General features: G+C 46.6%; 1 protein-coding gene across 2 annotated transcripts in view; it reads left to right on the top strand.

Moving 5' to 3' along the window:
* Positions 1 to 24,539, top strand: part of LOC126914014 (protein O-mannosyl-transferase TMTC2-like) — a 164,698-nt gene that overhangs the window by 96,860 nt on the left and 43,299 nt on the right. For both annotated transcript variants that reach the window (XM_050717415.1, XM_050717414.1), the window contains exon 6: positions 20,228 to 20,313. In XM_050717415.1, the coding sequence (XP_050573372.1) occupies positions 20,228 to 20,313 (86 nt within the window). The remainder of the gene's footprint in view (positions 1 to 20,227; positions 20,314 to 24,539) is intronic.

Raw genomic sequence — 24,539 nt, 5'->3', positions numbered from 1 at the left:
TCGCAGAAAAAAGCTCGGTCCTCGTTTAATAAAAATATATCTATCGACGAATGCGAATTTATTACACGAATAAGTTAATGGTAATCTGGGATACGCGTGTACAACAATCTGTTCAATTTATCGGTAATCACGGTTTTCACTCTATTTCCCTAATAGCTCGATGCATATTTGTTTGCCTCGTATTTCCGTTAATTTTTAATACGCCGTTCACTGGTTACTCTGAAACGTGACTCGAACTGTAACAGTCCGCAACTGCGTTTGACGGCTACGGTTATCTTTCAATTTGTATGAATGGCCGCGATTAAAGCGACCCAAGCACGGTTTACCTCAATGGGAATAATTGGTACCGGTCGAGTGAAATATTTGCGTATCGATAGACGGGTAATGGTGTTGCTTTCAAAGAGATTTTCCCCGTAATTCGCCATAATGTCGTTCCACAGTGATTCGCGTATACGTCAATATCACTGTACGATACCGCTCTCGCAATGGAGAATGATCGAGGAACAATGGGGGTTCCGATTAAATCGCCAGTCCACTGTGTTCCGATCTTTCTTCCATTCGCGAAGATGAACGGAAAAAGAAGTCTCACGAACGGAAGAACCCTCGAATGAAAAGTTCGAGAATCTGCTTCTCCTCGTTTCTCCGGTGATCCCTGTCGGGGAAAGTGATTTTGCAGTGTCGAGGCATCGATTCGTCCCGTTGAGACGGATAACAGCATTCACCTCGGTTTGACTAGGACTCGGAGTAAATATTTTATCGCAAGAATCTGCTTGCCTCGAAGAGAAGAGAAAAGTGTTTCGTGACTCAGTGCTCGTTATGCTGCTTCGTCGATCTCATTTTCGCTTCTCCCGCTCGCTCTTTCCCGAGGCATTAACGATTGTTCAGCTTCTCCTGTTCTGGCGGCCATTGTACCGGCGCGTATTCAGTCCCAGCTATCGTTTATCGTGACGCAGAATCGCTGGGAAAACCTTGCGCTAATTTAGAAGTTGAGCAGAAGACGAGAGGCGGATCCGAATAGCCAAGCTGGACAATCGCGATCCCCGCGGTGAAAGGCGGGAACTTTCGAGTCCCGGCATAGTTTGACGCGTTTCCCGCTACCTCGGTCGACCGAGGTGCATAGAATCTTTAGAATGGAACACGACAGGGCGTCCCACGGTGCCCGAAGGAGTTTCACTCGCGGTGGAAATGCCGTACTCGAGGCAGCAACTTTGGACGGTGTTTCGTCGTCGTCGTGCGCGGTACAGTTGGATAGTCGAGCGAAACTGCGAGATGACGGCCCGGGTTAAATACCGTTACCTGCAGTAACGTTCACCGTTGGTGAATCAATTGTATTTTGAATTCTGTTCGAAAACTCTGCATAGCTTCGCTGCGAGTACACATGTACGATTTTAACGTAGATAAAAATTCCTAACAACAGTACATAAAAATATCTAATAAATAGCGTAGCTTAAAATTCCTAATGAAAAAGTGCAACAGCTAAAATGAGCTTACTAGTTTGTTGAGAATTATGGATCTTAATTGCCGAAATAAAAGTAAAGGAACACTAAGGTTACACTTGGAATTCATATTAAAATAGTTATAGATTTATTTAATAAACGATTTCCAGGATCTTCGTCGATATACATTTGCACGTGTCTCAGCACTCTATTTGTCTCAGCATCTTATCTTCCATACCAGACTGCCAGCGGAACAGTTACATTCATCTGTTTTTCGAGACACGCTTACTTCCACACACTCATATTCACTTACGTGTGTCACTACTACGCAAATTATACATATCTTAATATAGTTAAAACACGATTAATAAATAATGATTTTTAATCGTACCAAGAAAAAAGAAACTTGATGGTCTTAAACCCGAGTTATCGCAAAGTATCCGGTTTCTGAAGTTGAGTCGCAATTGTCGTATACCCTGTGAGAATAGACGAATACTGCTAAAAAATTGTACCGTAAACAGACCCTTGCTAATTGGATCAGTCAGTTACACCACTTGAACATGATTGCCGACGAAGGTTATATGGGGAAGCACGTGGCTGAAGGGTCGAGGGCGTTTACAAGGTCAATTTTCGCGAAGTTTCTGCTCAAGTTCTGGTGTCCAACATCGATAATAGACAGTAGGCTATATCAAAAAGCCTAACTGAATAAGGAGGTGTACTCGAAAGTTATTTCAAGGTCAACCTGCGCTTCAACCTGGAGGAAAGATTCTGTCGAATTCTGGTTTCTGTCCAACTATCGTGTTTGAAGACTCTGAAGGTCGTGTCAATGTAGACTTCAAGCAAGGCTTTCTAACTTCCATCCTGGAGTTAATATAGTTGAAAAACATGAAAAAAAAGTAATGAACTTCGATGGAAGTTGCAGGATCACGTGGCAGTCAACATCAAAGACGTTCTTCAGAATTCCAGGTTTAACAAGAGCAAAAAGGCGGAATACTGGTCAAACAGAGTAAAGGGTCAACGTCTTTAATATCCTATCATACATAAGATGAAAGATGGATCCTAGGAACGTCCAAAGAAAAAAAAAAAAAAAAGAAAAAAGAAAAAGGAACGTGCTTGGAAAGGGGATTCCAAGGACGAAGGTATTTAAAGTAAACTTGGCGAAGTCAGGTGAACTTCTCTCTGCCTTCGTCGAGAGATCGTCTCGCTACTGGCGCGTGCACGCGCGATAGTTTGATACGTTAATCCGTTAAGTTGGAAAATTTATCGAGTTGAAACTTGGTTTAATCTGGGGCCGTTGTAGACGCAAGCAACCCAAGTTGTGTTCCTCTTGTAGCCAGCACTGTAATGTACACCGAGAGAAGGCAGAGGCGCGCACAAACCTTGACAGAGACAGAGAGAGGTGGAGAAGTAGGTTTGGAGACCTTAAAAGCGACAAGACACGAGCCGCTTCGGAGTTATCTCTCCGATGTCTTGCCGCGCTCGGGGCTCGTCAAGGTAAACCGACTCCATGAATTAATTAGTCGGCAAACAACGAAAAGACCGTGGCTGGCTACTCCTGCAGGCACGAAAGGTTTCAGCCTTTCTTACTTGGTCGCGCAACCGCGTGGCCCGCAGGACTAACTGCAGAAAAGGCGAGCCGAACGTGCTTGTGAATCGGCTAAACGAGACAAATAACCGGCGAATCGAGCAACCGTGCCGTCGAGTTTAGACAATGGTGCTTTAACTGCGGAATTCATGAATCGTCGATGACTTCGTTTCACGAATTTCCACGGAGCCATTAGGCGCAAAAGGACGTTACGAAGGAGAGCCAGAAACGGAGAGCAGTAAGTTGTCATTGAATAATCCGCGTTGATGTTTTCGACGATGCGCGAGACGCCTCTCGCAGAGGGTAACGAAAAGAAAAATCATGAAAGAAGACCGTTAAACGTGAAAGAAGAAAAGAACGAGGAGATGAAGAGGAAGGAAGATGGGGTAAGTTGGAAACGTGAACATTGAAAAAACCAAGCGACGTAGCTCAAAAGACGAGCGAGTAAACGGAGTGTGTAGCAACGTTTATTGAGAGCCGGAATTATATGATCCCCGAAGGCCAAACGACGGTGAATAATATCGTTCGATCTGTATTTCTTATTTCGCATCACGGAGGCGCTGATAGTATCTGATTTCGAGAGTCGAAAAAATGCCGAGACGAAAGACGTAGATACATAAATATAAATGTGGAAAATGAGAGGGAGGAAAACGCACACGCGGAGCAGTCGAAGATAAAAAGGAAGTTGGGAGCGTGTGCTCGACCTGGATAACCCAGGCGCGCACCAAAGTTTTCGAGAGCTATCCGACGGCACCCCTGGGAATCGAGCTGTACGCGTACGATGTTCGACTCTCTCGCGGATGGATCCTCTCATAATATTTCTCGAAATTCTTCAAAATTCCGTGGAGGGAAATTTTCTCGAGCCAAGCCCGCCCTTCTGCCCCACGCCCTTTACCCTATCCTGTACAAACACAGTTGGCGAGCTACGGATCGGGGATTTATGAAGAGAGTTTCCACAGGAAATCGTTCGCTCGACCACCATTTGTCAATCGAAAATCCCTCGTTCGTGGTTTACAATTACGCGAGACGAATCGATTTGGAAGCTCGCGTCGCGGAAAAATAATTGCAGCTTTATCGTACCTACGCGAAAATTGACGCGTCCCTCTCGATACGCGAACCGACGCGGATTCCTTTTCCCGGGAAACCGATTGAAAAGCCACCAGCTGCGCCAAAATGGTATCGAGTCGGTCAACACCGGCGGAAAAATAGATTACTTCTGTCCGATAGGGAAGCCGACCAGCCGATAGAAGGCTTAATACCTTCCTCGATACTCGTCAACCAGTTGACCAAGCCGTGGCGACGATAATACCGCCGCCAGATATCAGTAACAATTTATCCAATGAACACATCCTGTTATCTCCGCCGCAGTCCACCGGACTCTTCCTCCAAACCAGCCAACCGAATAATAGCTGAATCAAGTAACGCTCTGGTCTCGTTTTCTCCTTCTCTGTAAATTCTCTGCTACGTATAACACGTTTGCACCGATACGGAGCGAACAACCGTTCTCCCTTCAAAGGATGTAGACTCGTCACTTACACTAGAAATCACCAAGAGAACTGATACCTGAATTATTTCAATCTTACAGTCTGTTATCTTGGGACACGTAATCGTCAAATTTTCGCCAAATTGTCGCGATTAAACTAAAATAACTTCAACTCTTTTTCGCCGCTCAAATTATCACGCATAGTTACCTCGGATCACCGTGCATTATCATCGCGTAGATTGTCAACCGTCCAGGGCATGTAAACGCTTTTAACGCACAGCCTCCGTTTTACACGGCAGCAAGTTAGTGATAGTAAATAACTTCCGGATCGATACCGTTTGTTTCGCGCGCCCACCAGCGCGTTGCGCCCTTCATAAATTTTCAGCAGGCAGCCGCTGGGCGGAATATAACGAGGCTGGTTGCAGCGGTTCAATCGCGGCGGCCGTCCATGTACGATCTACGAGAGATCTTTGAAATTTGAAGTCAGCCCCGAGTATTCCCCAATCCCGAAGTCGCGATAGCACGGTCAATTTCGCGAACGCGCTCGGTGTATGGTTTCGATGCTCGCAGACAGACAGACGGAGGAAACACAGAGCAAGGGAGAGAGAGAGAGAGAGAGCAAGATGAGAAATCCCGAAATCCGTGCACGATCCTGCGGCTATGGGGCACAGGCTGTCGTTTGTATGCCGACCGAACGTTTGTGCATCGTACGTAGCCGCTTGTCAGACGGCAATGTCTGATAATACAAAGCCCTATACTGCATGCGGCTTTCCGTCCTACAGCGCAATCAGTTCGAACAATCAGTTTGCGGAATAGCCGCCGCTGGACACACAATCGGCGTCTTCCGGTGATTCACCGGCTTAAAATACGATTATAATTCCCTTTTGTCCCCTAAATCGTCCTGTCGCGCATGTATCTTACGAACCGCTACTACCGCCTTGCGATGAAACATCGCGCACGTTCACGCCGATACGCGTTTTACCGATAATATTCACTCGGATGGGTGGCACTTTCGACATTCCACACGAGACTCGCCACGAGCACACTGACCAGCAGCAGCAGCATCTGCGGAAAAAGAGAGGCACTTGGAACCGGCTGTCACGGGATTCCACTTTGTCACAGGCGAACGCTCCGAGCCATTGCCAGATCGAGGGCTCTTCGGCCGTCCTTTGATTTTCTCCGCATATTTTCTATCCGTCCCTTCGTTCGTTTCTTGAAAGAACGGTTCCTGGTCCCGTCTTACGACTTCTTTACTCTCCTCGGCGGACTACTTCTTTTCTCTTATTCGGTGAAACATTTCCCTTTTATGAATTCCATCCCTTATTCCGGTAAGAGATACCAGAACGCCGATACTACGAGATCAACGGTATCAACCTACTAGTACGGACTAGTTAAAAGCTTATTTGATCGAGTATGAATTTCAATCAGAAGCAAGCAACTCCATTCTCGAAATAACACTCCTTCGAAACTCGTAATTTCCATTCCATCCGGATGAAGTTCCAGAAACAAGCTCGGCACTGCGAAACCAGACAGACACTATTTCTCGAAACCAAATACTCCTGACCGTGGTGTTCTCTACCCTACGTTCGACATGGGCCAAACGCACCGTGGGCTTGGTCTCTCCATCTTCCTGTCTACCTTCCGCTTCGTCTCTCCCCGCGTCCCTGATTTGATTACAATTCACACATCTCTACCATACAGCCTCTCTACTGTCGCTTATCGGTATCCCCAACCAGTTCTCCTACCGCTATACACACACGCCTCTTTATCCTTCCGCTAATCCGTTCCGTTGTCTCTGTCTTTCAACCCCGCTGCGGTCACTATACACGCAGAGTCCCTTCGCTCCACTTCCACCAGCCTCGCGTCCATTCGTCCCCTTTTCGACCGGTAACGTATACGCAGTTCTCTTTCCACCCTTTCATCAGCCTCTCTATTATCCCACTCTACCGTCCAGCCACCCTGTCAATTCGTTTCTTTCCCGTTTCTGACTCTTTTTTCTTTTGCGCCAAGTTACAGAAGAGTCTCTTAAAATGAATTAAGAGCAAAGTGGTCGTTACAGATGGATCCTAAAGGTGGACAAAAAAGTCAGGCATTGAGAACGCAATACTCGAGGTAATCCTCGGTGTAACATAGACGCGAGCACACGATATCGAATGCAACCGATTCTACATATCGTGCACGTATTTCGAAGAAAGGACGAAATTTAAATACGTACGAAAGATCTAACATATCCAGGTTTGATTAGGAAAAAACGAATTCCTCCATTTCAGAATAATTAGTACAGCTTATCGAAATAAATTCTCCTATAATATTCACATTCGGAGAAATGTGGCTAAATCTTCTTCCGCTCTAGATAATCTCGCGCGATGACGAACGAAAAGGGGAAATATTCCCTTTACGTTTAAATTACCTAAGAGGACTTTCGCTCCGCATGGCTCTTCGCGTATCTCACTCCATATATATATATATATATATACGTTTTTCTGCATGCTGTTTACCATTTCAAGCGCACGTATCAATAATTGGCTCGGCCAAACACCAAAGGATGGATTCTCAGCCCGCATACGATTTTACCATTTGCTGAATAACCGTCGTTTACGCCGATACACCGCGACGTCCATCCCCTTTGCAGCTTTGTCTGGCCGCATCAGATATTACCGGGATAATGCGTTCACCGGACCAGTCTCTTCCGCATCTGTCTCGCTAACCGAACACGCTCGCGCTCGTCTACCAGTCACGAAGCCAGTTCGCACGCGCACGTACGCGGCTATCGAGGAGGCGTTCTATGCGAATGGACGCGAACCAGCCAGCCTGGCGCCCGATTCAATACCCGGCGTCATCGCGTTGATACGCTCAAAGGGTCGTTCCGGCCGGAAGGTCGCGGGCTATCGTGGAACGTCATCGAACCGTTGACGGGTTTAGAATCGGTTTCAGCTAATCATACGCTGTCCACCGACCGCTATCGTTCACCGGTCAATACGGTTTTCATGGATTGACACATATCGCTAATTAGTATTCCAGGATCGTGTTCAATGGTATCGCGGTTGTTGTTGTAGTCTCGACAGAGAGAGAGAGAACCAGCCCAAATCAGGAAACCCGGAACCGAGAATCAAAAGCGAGATTATCGCGGGAACTGCGCTCCATGAAGAAATGGATACGTTGTTCCTCATGGAGATATCGAACTTGATTAAACCGAGCTATAGAGAGATAATGGTTTTGTTAATGTCGACAAGATGTTGTTAGTTACGATCGCGCGAAGAAAGACATCGTGTCATCGTTATCGTTATCAGTCGCTGTCGCTCGATTATTCCCTTTTACGAGACACGTACAACTTTCGAGGACCAAAATTTGTCAGAGGATTGGCCAACACGTACAAAGTTAGAGCATAAAGTGCAACATACCTTAATCCGTTTATGAATAGAACACGGATGTATGTATATAGAGGCTAGTCATTTATTCGCAGAATGATGGACTCGGTGTCGAGGGCGTAATCGCGTTTTCGTCGAATCGAGCAGTCGCGGATATTTGTTTTAATAGGAACGCGAAGCGGCAGGGCGGAGAGGAGATCGCGTAAATTTCGCGAATGCCGTCCGTTGTATCGCGATATTGGGACAGAAATTGAATTAATAGGCGCGGCCAGGCCAGGCGTGGAACGCGTGTAACGCAGGCTAGCGCGCTCGTCACTCGTTCGCCGATCTAACTCACGATTGACGCGCGGCTCTGAATCGATAACTCCGCTGAATTCCGAGATTACCGCGGGCAGATCGTTTCGTAAAGCTCTTCTATCTCCGCGTTATCTCTCTCGATACCGAACAAACATCCTCCTGAACATTCTCGTGACGATTCGACATCGGTGCTCTAACGATAATCGTGGTTTAATTACGCGCCGCCAACAGGTAACGCGTGTCTTATCGGCCGTAGCGAAATTAATGCGTGAGAGTTGCAATGATATCGCACAACGAAGCCTCTGCTGTTACTTCCCACCTATGCGCCCTTTTTTCATCTGGCGTAGTACTCTTTACTACGTTCGCCATTCCAACCCTTTGCCAACCCTCGCTAAATTTACTATCTGAATTTTACGTTTCATTAACCGCGGCTCTCTGCGCCAGCATTAACGGGTCCGCGGCGCGTATTTATGCGCCGGTAATTAAGAGCTAATTAAAAATAGCCGGGATATTCCGATCGGTAAATAATCGAGGAGGAAAGCTGGAACGCGCCCCTCCCAAGATAAATCGAACGCCTATCTCTCGATCGTATAATGTAGCCTGGATTTAAGCGGTGGCCGCTAATTGCGCACGCTATTCCGGAACCATTTAAATTGGTTCACCGCGACAAATCTAATCGTTCCGACCGTCCATTTTCACCCCGCCGCATCCCCTTCACAAACACCCTATCGGCTGGCAATTCTTTTCTCCCGGCTAGAGTCGATCTTCTCGCTTTTCTTTCCATTCCTGTTCCGCTGGATTTCCGATATTTTTCGTGGAAGAAATCATGGGAAAGTTAAAGGGAAAACGTGTAAAACTGTGGCGACTTGGCCGAACGTTTTCGAGAAAAGACGGCCGAATAAATGTTCGATATGCGCGCTAAGTACACGGTTGACTTGTCATTGATCTATTAATGGAGAAACCAGTCTATTGTCCTAATCCCATTCGTCAATAACAAGCATTGGCCTCTTCATGAAGTGGGCTGAAATCCATCCCCTTTGCCTTTGCTATGGTTCCCCGCGCTGCGCATTGATCGAATATCCTCAGGTTCCGATCGAAGGCTAGTTTACCGGACCGTGGTAATCCGGAATTACCATCGTTGTCAGAACGCTGAACGAGAGTCAGCAACAATAGGATAATTTCCTGTAAAATTTCGTCCAAAGTATTCTTTGCGTGGCGCACCCATTTTAACATCGATCTTAGTTAAACAGCGTGATTCGACTGAACACGATCTCATTAAAGCAAAGTAGTCAAGTTCATTCTTGGATGGAATATTTCACTGGTAACGTGCGATCGAATAACAGGGGAACTTAAAGTTCGTTCCTGTCTTCCACTGGGCGAGGAAAAATCGAATTTCAGCTCGTGTCCGGCGCGTTCACGCGCGCGACAGTGCGATGATCGCGACGTGGCGGGCAATCGAATGAAATCGGGACCGAGTTTCCCTTGTTTCCCATCCGGTCACTGTCGTGGCTTGACACCGGAATTTTTCGACGCGTCGCTGAAATTCCACGCGACACTGACAGCCGCGATTTCCAACAGCCAACAATCCGTGAACCGCAACCCTTACGCGCCGCGTTTCGTTGTCCACACGAGAACTTGGTCAACGTTCACTTGGACGAAAAAAGTTTCCAGTGAGAAAAAGGGAATAAAGGAAAGCGTACACCGATTCGAGAGTCGCGCTGGTTACCAGAGGCTGGTTTAATGAGTTCGCAACTCCTGTCATTGGGCCAAAGAGGGTGCGAGTAAGAACCAGCCGAAAAGTTCTGTCTTATTAGAAAACTTATCGCGTCTTCGATCGAGGAAACCTTAAGCAACTGTGTTCCGGTGTGCGGAAAAAGGCGAAGAAGGAGGGAGAAAGCGCTAATTTGTAGCAGTGGTCCTCGAGACCAGGAGCTATTACGGCGAAGCTTCGCAGGCAAACTTACGGAATCTTAGAGTGTGCTTGAGCGCTGCCTTAATAAGCGCCTTAACATCCTGTCTATAAATTTTAAGCGATGTAAAATTAGCGCGAACCCACCGTGCCGCTTACTCCTTCCCTAACCCGTTTTCTTTCTCCTTCTTTACCTTTCATGCCAGGTAGTATGTTCGAACCGAGTAGAATAATAGGTTTCAACCGGTCAGGTTCTCGCTCCCTCTACTTTCCTCTGTTCCTTGTTCATCGTTTTGGTCGGACCGATCCACCACGAGGTCTCACCCCTTCTTGCCAGCCACTGTTCTCCAACCGCCTCGTTCGTACGCCGAAGTCGTTATTAACTGGTATTCCGTCGGGAGTCGGAAGGTAATTCGAGTCCGAACACGCGAATGAAATTGGGTCATACTTCGTGGACTATGTCTGCGCGTTGGTGTGTTCGTGGCGGTGTCACGAGAACGCGGTGTAAACGATGTGGAGAACGTGAGTGGAATAAGGGTGATTCGGGGAATAGCTTGGTCCCGCGACAAATGTTGGACGAAAGATAATTAATACATGCAATAATCGTTTCTTTCCGTTTCGTTCTTACGTTGAGCCGTCGCTTTTCATCTTGCTTGATTATTTAGCGTTCTTACAGTAACAAAATCCATGCGTATTTGCTTCGATTCCTCCCCTATACGCGTAGCAGTTTTTACAAATCGTCGATCGTTTTCGTTCAAACTACTCGAATTCCAAGCAACCTGTACCAGTTGCGAACATCGAGTTCACGATACTCCTCGAACGGTCGCCAAGAATCGTGCGGAGCGTAACGAAATGGGCCACAATACCGGGCGACGATAGAGCAGCCATGCGGGAAGCATAATTTTCCTACCGACGCGACAGGTCAGGCAATTCGGTTTCGGCCGGCCGAAGCGAAATTGAATTCGACTTAACGACGATCGTGCATACATCGATGAGATGTTCGCATCTTGAGCATCTTCCAACCGTGTCTCGACGACTCTCGTGGCGTGGCGTGGTTCCGCGAGGCGCAATCGCGCGACGGATTTCTCGAACGAAACGAGACTCTCGTAGTCGGAGGGCGGAGGAAAGGAGAAACGACGCGAGAAATCGACGGAGAAGCTTCGCGCGACCGAACAATACAGGCTGCAGAAAGAAAAGGGTGGAGATGGGAAAAGAAAGGATGGATAGGGGGTGGAAATGGGTAGAGGGAGCTCTGAAACGCGCACGATTTACTTTGCAAACGACGAGGAACTCGGTAAACTCCGAGGCGCCCCCGATACGACACTCCCGTCTGAAAACTTGGCCAATAAGCGGCGAAAACAAGAAAGAGGCGAGCCCACGGAGGTGGGGCAGGGGATTGCATAAAAGTAAGCAGGTACGTTAACCGCTTCAAAACAGTCGAATATATTTCCCGGATCGACGACACTCGTCCCCCATGGGCACACTCGTTCTTCTTCGCCTTCTTCTTCCCTCTCAACCGAAAGATTATGCCGGACGTACTTTTTCGCCCTCGTTGACGGCACAGTGCCCCGGGTCATCTTGCTATCTACGGGTGGTTACTCGTTGCAAACTGCTCCGAGGATCGCGTGCGTTTTGACACTGCGAGAAAACTTTACTACATAGGTCGGAGAGAATCGATGTAACTAGATTCGAGCAGATGTGAGATTCTTTGCGGCTTTAAAAATACGTAGAAATACGCGCTCTATCTTGTTTGACCTCCGCTCTCTCGGAGATCTTTTTCTTCCCGTTTTTCCTTCCTGCAAGCCGGAAGATTGTTTCGTGAGTGACGTTCAAGCAATTTCAAGCGGCAATTGAATAAAAGCAGAGGCAATGGCACGAGACGAAAATTGCGAGGCAATTGTTGCACAGAAACGCGAACAGACTGGGGCAAAAACAGAAGTGCACGATGACCGAGCACAGTCATGTGAATAATATATAAAGTTGGCGTGACTCGACTCTTTAGAACGCAACGGGACGTATCGCGAGACCATGGGCCACGACACTTTCGCGCAAAACGACGCGATACGATATCCCTGAAGATACGAAGAGCGAAAGAGCGCGAGAAAACGCGAGTACTCCAGCGAAAAAAAATACTCACGATCGGCTGATTTAATTTCAAACGGTCTGCGTTTCTTGCTCGGAACGCTAACCTACTGCTAACGAACACTAGTCATGGAGACCTTTGTAATAATGAGAATTTATTACGCAGTCAACTCAACGCGTTCCATTCCTCCCCTTCTTTATAGTTATCGATGATATTTTCTTCGTTGTGTTACCCGAGTCAAGCTGGATAATTTGCCTTATAAATTCACAAATTCGATATTTAACACTAGTATAGAGTTGTTCGAATCATTTTTTCCTTTTTCTTATCCTTTTCTCGTTATTCATAATGTACAGGATATTTTCTCACGCTGTCGTCACTATACCGAAGACTAATGGTAACTCTTATATCGTTAGTAATCCACAGAAACGGTCTATGCGACATTAAATAATGGAAATAGAAAGAAAATTCAAGATGGAATTTTAAGGAACACAGACGATGCAAATAATCCGGCCTCGCTATACGCGTTACATGGATAAATGCGAAGAATTCAAGAAAATCGATTTATCTCGCCAAATACAAAGTCACGCGAGGATTAGCGATATTTCTTCTCCATCGCAGAGAAACAAGAGAGGATCACAAAAGCGTAAAGCTGGAAAAAGGAAGACTTAACAAGCGCTCTTTCAGCTCGCGCTACGCCATATATCACGAATGTCACTGGCGTCGATTTTCCACGAATCGTCGGATACGTGGACGAATTTTTTCCTAAGCCCAAGAAAGCTTATGCGCGCATTAATTGTTTGCTCGGGAAACATAAGCGTTTCCAGGGCTTTCTAATAGGATTACATCGCGCGAGGCTACGAGCGACGCTTGGGAAACACGCAGCGTCGTGGATTAACCAGATGGAGGAATCGTACGTTGTAAAATTAGCTACTTTGTTTGGTAAATGGCTAACGATTTTCCATAATTTTTCTGTCTCGAACAATCAGGATCATGGTAAAGAATATAAGCGAGGCGATTTCAATAAATATTCCATAGTCAAAAATAATCCGTTTTTCGGAGAAGAGTCGTAGAAGAAAATGCAGCGCAGGGTCGCGTATAAAATAAATTTCGTGGTCTGCGGCGGGCTATCCACGCCACGGTGAATTCTTCTCGAGAAGTAAAAACGTTCTACGACTGGACGTAGCTGCCGTCATACATATATGTATGGAAGCAAATCGGTAATACCTCGACCAATAAAAACGAGTATTCGTAGCAGTTATTGGCCGTTTTGAATACGGACAATTTAGGATTCTCTGGATGGCGAGGCAAAGGCGAATCATACGAAAAAAGGAACGATACGAATTCGATAAGAAACGATGGCCCTCGAAGAATACGTACAGCGATACGTCCACATGATTGGACGGTTTTTCCAGGAGAATACGAGGTTCTCTACGGGTAGAAAAGCAGCTGGTCCCAGCGTGGCGAGTCGTTGGCAAGCTTCCCGCGTTCAAGAGGCTGGGGGAACTTGAGTTAACCCGGGCAGCAAGGCCACGCGTTCCTGCCGATCGTAAAATTCGAAAGCGTCGCGTCGCAGAGTTTCTCGCGAGCAGCCAGACGGCACGATGGGAAAGCGTTCCCAGTGGAAAACCGGCCGTGGAATGAAAAACTTGAGCCAGGATCGATCATCGTCCGTGGAACAAATTAATCAGGCCATTCGTTACAGCTGTCATTTACACGTTTCGCAGTGGACGTGCCGATACGAGACTCTCGCGGCATCGCTCTCGAGAGCTCTCTCGGCCGATCGAGGAACGTTTATAAGCCGTAAACAGCGGCAAACGGTCAGGAACGGGGTGGAAAAAAGCGGTTGATTCGACTCGATCGCCACGGTGCGGTATATCGATCGATCCATCGGTGAGAGCGTCGACTGGACGTCGATCGATGCTGCACGAACATCGCGATTCGCGAACCTATACGCCGTCCTACGAACGATGTTTCGCCTCGTTTTATTCTCCCTTGCCACGGTTAACCGGAGTGGATATTTTCACCTTCGCGAGGATGAGACGCGAAACTCGGTCACGCGCGATAATCAGAAATTTATAGAACGGCCGCTCGTTCGCGCAGGGCTCGGCCGTCGATCGTCATCGACGCTTTCTATCGATTTCGCCGGACTTTTTTCACGATTGCAGCCAGCCGATGTCGCTGGCAAAAGAATCGCGTACACGTCGTGGAAACGCGGCGCGACTCCTGCGGTGGGAAACTCGATGAAGCGTAACTGGTCGTTCGCAGAGTCGTGAAGCGTGTGCAGCTCGGCGAGACCACGACGATAAACGATAAACGTCATATCGTTGGGTGCACATTGCGCGAACTGAATCTTTCTGCGCGTACAGCGTCCCATTGGCCATTATTCGAGGCAAACGCGGCTGGCCATGCATTCACCTCGCGTTCATGGTTTCCTCTTTGTAAATGTCTCTCTGTCTGGCTTCCATGCAGACGCGTAGAAACGGTAGAATGCGTTCATATACACAGAGCCATGATCAGCTCAGTAGTGCACAGGCTCGCGAGAGGTATTATCGCGAAGCGCTCAGGAAGCAACGTTGTACGAGCGCTAATGCGTCGCCGTCGCTTCGATCAGAACGAAGAGAGCCGCAACAGAGCTCTGTCGCTTCTCCGTCGAACTGGCTGCCTCGGTTCCACCTGCAGCTGTAGCCGCAGCTGTCGGTCGACTCGGTGCATCGATCGGTTCCGACGAGCGTGAATCGCGTTTCTACGGAGCACCGCAGCCACAATTGCAATCCTTCCCTGTCCTTCCCTTGTCCTTCCTTTATTTTACCTTCCCCGTGTCTCCCAGTTCGACGTCGCGCCTCTCTTTCTCACTTACCGTTCCTCTATCGTACTTTTTCTCTCTATTATTTTTTGCAGTCAGATTTTGCGGGCAGATCTTCCACGATTTCTCTTTCTCCATCCTTCTCGTGTCTTTTTGCCTCTCCGGCGCGGCATCTCTTCTTCCTCTTTATCCGCGCCGTTTTTTTTCGCTCGACGCGCTCAATCCTCGTGGCCGTTTTTCTCCGGTGTCCGCCAGATTCCAGACTTCCTCGAATCCCGCGTGCTTCGCGCACTCGAAACTTTTTGCAGCTATGCGCGCCGCGCCGGTCAAACTCCTGGAACTAGAATTAGCGACGCGTTCCACCGCGATCACGGAATCGAATTAAATCCCCGGAGCGAGACGATTTCCGAGAAACGGAGGGAAGTAGTCTCTAAACGATTACGACCAAGGATTCTCTGTCATACTCTCTGCCCCAATTGATTCCACGCAGACTGTAACGCGAACCTCTCCCCCTATTATCTGTGTGTATACGTCAGCGTATTCCCCTGACAGAAGCCCCACAATTTCCATTCGAACGCATCTGGAGTCGCTCTTCTTGCCTCTCGAACGGTCGATCGTTAAAACACAAGGATGGCCGTAAATCGTGGGTCGTTACGTTTCGGAAGCGGCGTTACTACGATGGAAAGATCCAATTATCGAACGAACACGGCGGTAGCCGGTTTCCCTTCGCGAGCCGTCAATCTCTCGGCGTAATACCAGCAACGTAACGAGCAGGCACAAAGATGAAAGGAACAACGGCCATGGGAGCCTTTCGGTGAATCCATCGGGAACGATGGAGCCGATGTTACCGGTCGAACACAGCCAACGACCGCCGATACCACCGCAACGATGTCGAGAAGAGGACGTTGACGACAATAGCCCCTCGTGCTCGATGAAGCAACGGTGACAGCGATGGCGAGGCTGACGCCGCTGGTGCTGGCAAACGACAATGGCGATGACGGTCATCACCGCGGCGCCATCTCCTATGAATGGCCGGCTGCCGATCGACCAAATTGATTTTCTCGCTCGATAGGCGAAGGACAGCCTTCGATCGAATTACATGGGACTCACGACCGATTCGTCGCTTTTCTTGCAACGCTTGCCGACGCGGGATATCGCACATCGTTAACCTTACCTCCGTACATGGTTGTCGGCAGCGATCCTGCGATATACTGGAAGGACGTTTCATAGAGAGGAAACAGTAACTGGATGAGACTTCCAAAATTAAATGAAGCGATTCCGAAGGAAATTTATCTTTTCGTGGTTGTCGTTGATCGTCTGTCACGAAGGACTTTTGTTCGACGAGTCTTCTTTCCGGAAGCAGCAGTTTATTTCGAGTTCTCTCCGTGGAAATCGATAACAGGTTTATAATACATGGACGATATTGTAGAAACAGAGATTAATATTTTTATATATCGAAGGCCTTAAAAGCGTTGGAAGTATATCTATCGTAGAACAGCAAGCAACTGTAATATCACGTGGAATATGTTTCAAAAATATTAGCTGCGAACAATTTACACTTTCAACCCTGCCTTGAAAATTTATAGAATCTTCGAGCCTGGAATATATATGTTTGAACAATTTTAATCGTAAACAACACGCTCTTGGAATCTCTCTTTAAAAATCTATAAAATCTTCGAGCTCGATATTATCGCACAGAAGCATCGGCCGCTCGGAGCGTTTCACATGGTTGTTCCGAGAAAGTGTTCGAGAATAAAATCGAATATCAAGGGTACAGTAATTTCAATACCGCAAGAGCTTATTACTGAACACATATTACCGGCATCGTCATTATCGAACGCTCTGTGCAATATCCGGCAGCGATAATTATAGATATATCAGATATTCGTAGCGAACAATGCGACGTGGACGTACGAGTTATCGGCTGCCATTCAGCTTTGAGATTCCCGGCAGTAGTATCGATGCGTCGCTAGACAGACTCGTTAACGCGATAAAACCCCCCTGTGGCTGCAATTTTATTGAGATTTTTATTCATCCCTCTCGACGTAATCCGAGTCATTAACGAATAACGATGTCCCTGAAATCCATAAGCCCGGTCGGTTTATCGCTCGGCGTAACCCGTTTCCCAATCGACGATTAACCGAACTGCTATCGACGATTATGTATATCGGCCGCTCTGACTGTGAAAACAGGGCGGTTTCGTCGGATCCATTTCGTCCCTGTACACACCATGTTTTCGTCCCCGATCAAACTTTCAGTCCGTCGAGTAATCGCATTAGCGGCTGTCAACTCTTCGAAAGAATCACCTTGTATAGTAATAAATTAACCGACAAGAGGCAAACAACGACGATACTCTCGGTCAAATTTATGCCTGACTCTTCGAATTGCAAACAACAGACATGAATTTAGTGATTCGTCCAACTTGATCGGGGACAGAGCGATTACTTGAAGTTATTCGAACGGGGAAATAAATGAAGGGAATAATCGAATATGTTACACGGTCCGTTACATTCAACGCCACCCTTTCCACGATTCACAACTTGACCAATCGTTTATTCTCTGTTTTTCTCACTGGAAGGTGTCTCCCTTTGTCTATGAAAGCACAATCGTCGGAATATTTTCATCGAGTTACGCAGACACCGATGCTTCCTGTAAACGCTACAGGCACGCGAATGTTTTCTGTTTCAGAGTCGCAACCATATTTCGTTGGATACGATGTTTGCTCGTACCCTCGGCTCGTTTATCGGTTGCGCGTTATGTTGAGTTTTATGGCCGTTTCTATTTTATTAGCGCAACACCTAAACGAACGGATAATATTTTGCATCGACCGACGAAACGCCACCACTTTCCATCCATAGGCTTTCTTCCTTATTACCTAATCTTCTTTATTTTTCTCATTCTTGTATTTTCAATTCGTCTTTCAGAATCTTCTGGCTTTCGTTGCTTGCAACTGGCATTCCTATCTCTCCTCTCGCGCTCCCACGGCCAGGCGTCTCACGTATCTATATAGGGTTTGGATAAAATTTTCAACGAGCTAAAGGTTGAAACTGGAACGGCAGGAATATTCGAAGCTCGCTTTGTCATCGAGTCTAGCAATGGCACAAAGCCGCGCGTGTACAGTGTACACGCTTGTTGCGAAATGTCGTTACATACCTGGTCCCCGTGGTCGCTCGTTACATAGACGACGCTGCAAATAATAGAGCGAAGGACCGAACAATGCCTGAACAATGTATTTATTTTAACAATCGAGCGGGGCTAGCGCGGTCGTTTATCCACGACCCTTCGCGCCACCGGCCGTTCACCCTCGTCGTCGCGTAAACCACTCGAAATAAGCGCGATTGGAAGCGTCCTCGTACGAATCGTTGAAACTGGTTGACCGTTCGTTGAAACAGATTTACAGGAATAAAGCGAAACAATGGGTGGCCTCTCGGCGCAATTGTTATTGTCTGGGACACGTGTTCCCTCGTTGTGTATTGATAAATCCGACGAGAAACAACCACGATTAGAATCGTCGAGTAGGGATCGCTCGTCGAGTGAGAGTATCGTTAAGTCTCGGAAAGAAATTCCGAGCAAAGCGGAGTGTCTTTTAAAACGGTCGTTCCGCGGTAAAGAAGCGGTGGAGAAACGGTTTTAATAGCGTGTACCCGTTAACCGAGACTAGGTTGGAATAATAAATCGCGGGAAATATCGCGGACGATTGCAAATTGGTACAAACGAGAGGGATTGTTATGAGGAGAGAAAGAATAAAAATCCGGAGAGGGGTGGAAAGCGGTAATAGGTGGCGCTAGAGAGAAGGAGTCCATTATATATTGCGCGAATATTCATCTTGAAAGTTAACGAACGTGGAGTAGCGTCTCGTTAACGAACAGGAAAACTCTTCTGGTTCAGGCCGGTTCGCCTGACTGGAAAGAAAATATCTTCCTCTTTTTCTCGTCCACCGACCACGTTCGTCTTCGTTTCCCTTTCCTTGCTTTCTCCCCTTGCTTTCCCCTTCTTTCTTCGCAGCCGCTCGAACGTTCACAAAGCGTGTCATTAGTATAAGTTTTTCACGACGAACTGGAACAAATTGAAACGGCGCGAACCGGATTTTTATATTCGGTTAAAATAATGAAGCTTCGGCGCGAAACAGAAACGCGAAAGCTCTCGATCACGATCCTCGATATGTTTCTCCCCCACGGCCTGACCGATGATAAAACGTCGACGAAACGGTGGCGATTGTTAGCGTGACCTACCAGTCTGAAATTTTAATATCGACCGTTGCTTTTCGTAGGTGTTACATTCACCAACTCGACGAATGCTAGTCGAACATGGTTTCCGTAAATGAACGAGACAACCTTAATAAAATATTCCACACGCGAAAGGATTAACCGTCGACGATTGCCGATTATGAAGCCATGGATTATCGATCCATCGTGGGGCACGTCTGCTTTTCTTCATCCAACTCAACCTTTTTTCAAGCTTCTAACGTCAAGCCGATATGCTCGATTGGCGTGATCGATCGATCGAGAAACCTTCGCAAATCACGGGTTCTCCCCGCCTTCAACGTGGAATAAGAGAAATAATAGAACGCGCGATGCAAACATAATAACTTTTAAGATATCGTCCCTACACGTCTCTCCGCCACCTTTTCCTCTTTCGCTTACTCGAACTGTGGCAGATTCGATTTTAATATGCAACTCGAGGAAAATTATTAGCGATAAAAGTACGACGCCTACCGGTAGCTCAGCCCGGTAAATCACCCCGTTTCCCAACACCATGCCTTCACCCAAGGCCTTCACACTGACAAGTGATATTTTCATCGCTCGTAGAGTGACAACGTTCGAGGCAAGATTAATCACCGACGCGTTAAAATGAATTTTTCCCTAAAATATGTGCCACGATGGCACGTGGGCCCGTGTGTAGGCGTTATAAAGTTCGTTTATTGGCACCCTCCCCGTCCCAACCCTCGTTCGTTTCCCGTACGCTCGTTACACCGTTCGACCTCTGCACGATAAGTCATCGGTTGACAAGTAATATTTTTATCGTTTCTGAGAGTGGCATTGTTCGAACGATGATTAATCGTTCCTCGTCCGAGATTGTTATCGATGGAGAGCACTCGGGCACGTTGCGATCGCGATTCGATCGCATAGCACTAGACTGGTAGGTTCCACCAACAAACCTCGTAAACGTGTTAAAATAAATACTTAAATCTTCGAAAATTCCCACCCCGATATTAAGCAGAGATTGCATTCGCTAATCGATCGTATCTGCCGGTCTGTTCCAGGGGAATACTGCAGCAAGGCAGGAAGAATTACGAGGAGGCGATTTTGAGTTATCAGCGAGCGATCCATTTCCGGCCTTCGTTAGCTCGTAAGTATTTCCATTATTTCTCAAGTAACCTTTGCAACAAGAAACGATCGAGTTTCCAATGGAATTCTCGAGTTTCCCGATTTTTTCCACGGACGTGTTCCCCTCGAGCTCTCCCTATACCCATCGAAAGGTACGCAAGGTTGGAAATTGATGTTAATGTTCCGAGGCTCGAATTGGCGAAATATAGTTTGACGCAGCCGGCGTGCACCATTAATGAACCTCGGTCGCAAGTTATCGCAGTTCATTAGGGCACTGAAGCGGCAATTCTCGCGTGAAAAATAGAACGACCCTTCGCGTTTCACTTTGTTCAAGCCGCTAAAGAACCCTATGAAGCACTGTACATTCCGTGAGAATTTGTTCGCTAAATACATGTTTAACAAGAGTTCTTCTCGTCGAACGGTTGTTACGCTAAATACATATCTCGTGATAATAACATGTAACCTACCAAAGTCTTTAGTCATCTGATTCTCTGTTTCAAAGCGATCAAGCCACCAAAAGACAATTATTGTATACTGTTCTTCGAGATTAACAAAACACCGTCTAGTCGACTACGTTATTTACTCGTGCCACTGAAAGTATCCCAGCAAGACATAGCCAGGAGATATAGCTATGTTCATTAGGATGCACAATGCACAAGATCTTTTGTACGAAGGGTGAAACTGTCACTGGCTTTCCTGTTAACACCCTCTGGGAACGTGTCGCGCATTCCCCCCAGGGAAAGTTGACCGTCAACCCCGACAGTAAGCTCCATAGAACGTCACGGTCGAAACTCCATCGAAAAATCTCGTATTTGTTCTTCTTTAGGCGCGTAATCGCGCGTGCTCAAGAACGTCGACGAAAATTTCACGACGGAGAGAAAGAGGATGCCTTTCAAGGCGACTGGAGAGGGAAAAAAAGCGTGGGTCGGAACTGACGCTGTTTGCCGTATACTCCGGCGAGAGATATTTACCTCGTAGCTCGCCGATATACTGTTTCCGGTTAAATCGCGGTCCAGAGTCACCGGCTTTCGTCCACGTATCCTCGGCTACGTAAATATTATTCCTATTTATTTCACAGCGGCTTGCGGTTTCCGTTGTACTACTTCTCTTGCTGATACGGCATTAAACCCGGCAGAAATACTTTCGGAAAATATCAACACTGTTCTCTAAACCAACGAATACTTTCACGACAATGTGGTCGAACAAACTAGAAACCTCGCGACGATCTTTTAAACGCAAACCATCGCGTGATTTTTCGATACACTCTGAACTAATGATTCTTCTACAAAACAAAGAACTCGCGAATTGTTTTCTTGTTTCGCTCGTTAATCCCTGAAAGTCAGAAATTCTTCGTATCATAGGATCCATTGGGTTCTCGCTTTGATCCGTTGGAAAACAATATCCGCGTAATCAGCGACGATTTTCTGCCACGGTTCTAGCACAAAATCCACGTACACGCGGTAGGCGTAACCGCAGCAGAGAATCGGCGGCCAGTTCGGTTCCTTAACGAGCCACCTCTTGCCCAGGAGAGCGAGGCGGGCTGGAAACGGTGGCACGGGGTCGGAAAAGAACAGAACGGCCGTCGTTTGTCACGTGGACCGTACGATCCACGTACGACGATTTACTTCGACCGTCCTGGGAATGGTTCATTACCGAGCAAATGCTCCGGCCTGCCGCGATATTGATCTTATTTTACGCTTTCCACTTGCCTGGCTATTTATTATTGCGTCCTACCGGCTCCACCATATTCCTTCGTGTCGACTCGTTCCGACGCTCGTCTCTTGCTCGTTAACGATTACGCCACGCTAACCTCGCGATACCGTCGCCATTTTCTCCCTTTAAAGATTTAATATACGACTAAACGAATTTAATAACTATCAAGTATGAATTACTGCGTTAAGCATCGTGTAGGTCGTCAGTGACCAACAATAGAGTTTCAACTCAGACTGCGAACGCTTTCCCAATAGCATTTGCATAAAATATAAATTCCTTTGTGCAGTTATTCATTCAATTATATCGTGTATAAAACGACGTAATTAATTTGATTGTAATTAACAACTTTTCTCGAGTTTTACTTTTTATTTGCTCGTTTGAATTGACGTAAATTACTTTATAGGTTTAGGATATTTATCGCTTTCAAAGTTGAATTATGGATCGGATACAGTTATGAATTTTCAAATGGAACATCGTACGATTACAGACACGTATAAAGGCAAGAATAGATTTCATGGAACGTCGTCTAAATATAGTCTATCAGAGCCGAATAGACGGCATCGTTCCATCGTTCTACAAAGGCTATAAAAAAAAAGCGAGATGGCACCGAAGCTCTGGGAAGATCGATTTTAAGTGTTTAGTCAGAGTTATTTCGAAGGCATTTCAACTTTGTTCGTAAAACAACGAGCTTCCCGGTATAAGAGAGAGAAAGAAAGAGAGAGAGAGAGAGCGCGCACGAGGATGGCTTGAATCGTTTAATCAACCGGTTGTTCTATCGGAAACACTTGGCCTCTCGAGGCGACGGGGTTCGTACAACTTGGAAATTCAATCAGTCCCCGTTCACCTAGCTAAAATAAATATATTTGCGAAATAATTTCTCCGTTATTATTCAGAACGATGAGAGATGGTCTTCAGTTGTCTGGTCTACCCCCGATTTGATCCTTCTACCCTCTTTTTTTTTCCTGTCTCGAAAGTTTCGAAACATCGGTTCGTTTCAACGTAACTAGTATTCCGTATAAATTATAGTACCACTCGTCTCGTTAAAAACGAAACGAATACAGCGGGCAGCTCGGTTTTTCACGTCATTTTCAAACGAGAGAAATAAGAGCGGGCGCGAATTATATCCAGCCATGCATTACTTTTACGCGAGGAAAAAGCTGCTTTATCAATGCTGTTTACACGGTGAATTTTCGCAGAACGATTATAACACGATTCCGTGGAGCAAAATATGCCGGGGTTGCGCGGAAAGCACGGGCCCTGAGAAGAGACAGCATTTCACTGTCCGCCCGGCACTTCCTCGAAACGCATTTGCATCCATAAGCGGACTAGTTGGCAAGCGTATAAAGTGGACCTGCAAGAACATCGTCCCGCGCTCGCTAGTCAGATTTCATCTTCGTCCAGCAACTAATTTGCTCGATCCCTGTCCACTTGTTCGCCTGTTTCCGGTCACTTGCTTGGCGTCGTTCGTGCGTTATCATCGTGATTCAACGTCCAGCCACGAATATCGAACCACCTCGAGGCTTTTATGACGACCAGAGATTCTAACTTTCCTTCGAGATTCACGTTTACGAGCTTCAAAAACCACCGTGATTTATATAAGTATAATATACTTTGTAATTAGCTTGCCTAGTTACGTCGGTCATGGCGCAGAGAGTAGAACACACGAAAGGATGTTTCAGCAAACTACGCGTTCTCAACATGATCGAGCTTGAAAATCGTGTTTCGCGATTGTAAAGTCAAGTTGGTAGTTCGTTGTTAGAGCGTTAGTGGTCGACATTAACCTGTTTACAGGTAGATCAACAGCTGACGAGATTCGTATCTCGGTGGTGTGTGATTTGCAATGTTTATCGGTGATCCGTTTGCTACAGGTGTAACTCTCGACCCAGATTTCCATCTCTGTGAATTTGCGCATGATTTGAGAAAAGAATGGAGAGAAACGAACGAATCTGATAGCCGCAATTAATAATTCGAAATACCGGTTCCATTATCGTGCTTCTTTAAACCAAACAATGTAATACGGTTACACAGTACGTGGATAAATCAACGAGCAATAAAGGCGTAAAACACATAATAGGCGTTGTTATTTGCGTAATTACCAATTAACTGTTCAGGAAATCGTCAATATTTAACATAATACCCGATACCGTGTAAAATACGTATTCTGTACAGCTGATCTTGTGGAATGAAATACCACCTCGAGCGTCACGTCAGCGATTTTCAATTGTTATTCAAATACGAAGAAACAGTGGGCGATACGTGGCCGTGGTGAATCATCGGTTCTTCACTCGCAGCTGGCTAACTCATCGCGTCGTAATCGAATTTGCATCCGCGGGGACGGTTTCAGCCGGGACGTCGAAACTTCCGTATTCGAGATAATACGGGGCGTTATCAGCTTCTGACCCGTAAGGTTCGTTAAACTTTTTTTTTTTTCTTTGGTCTCGCAAGTCCGCGAAATAAATTCTCTCGATCTCGTGGCAGATAGGGAGAGGATAAAAAGAAAAAGAGCAGTGAAAGAGAGGCGAATGGAAAAAATAG

This window comes from Bombus affinis, chromosome 3, assembly GCF_024516045.1.
Source record: "Bombus affinis isolate iyBomAffi1 chromosome 3, iyBomAffi1.2, whole genome shotgun sequence".
Taxonomy (NCBI): domain Eukaryota; kingdom Metazoa; phylum Arthropoda; class Insecta; order Hymenoptera; family Apidae; genus Bombus; species Bombus affinis.
The sequence above is the reverse complement of the archived record's forward strand: the minus strand, read 5'-3'. Positions and strand labels throughout refer to the sequence as shown.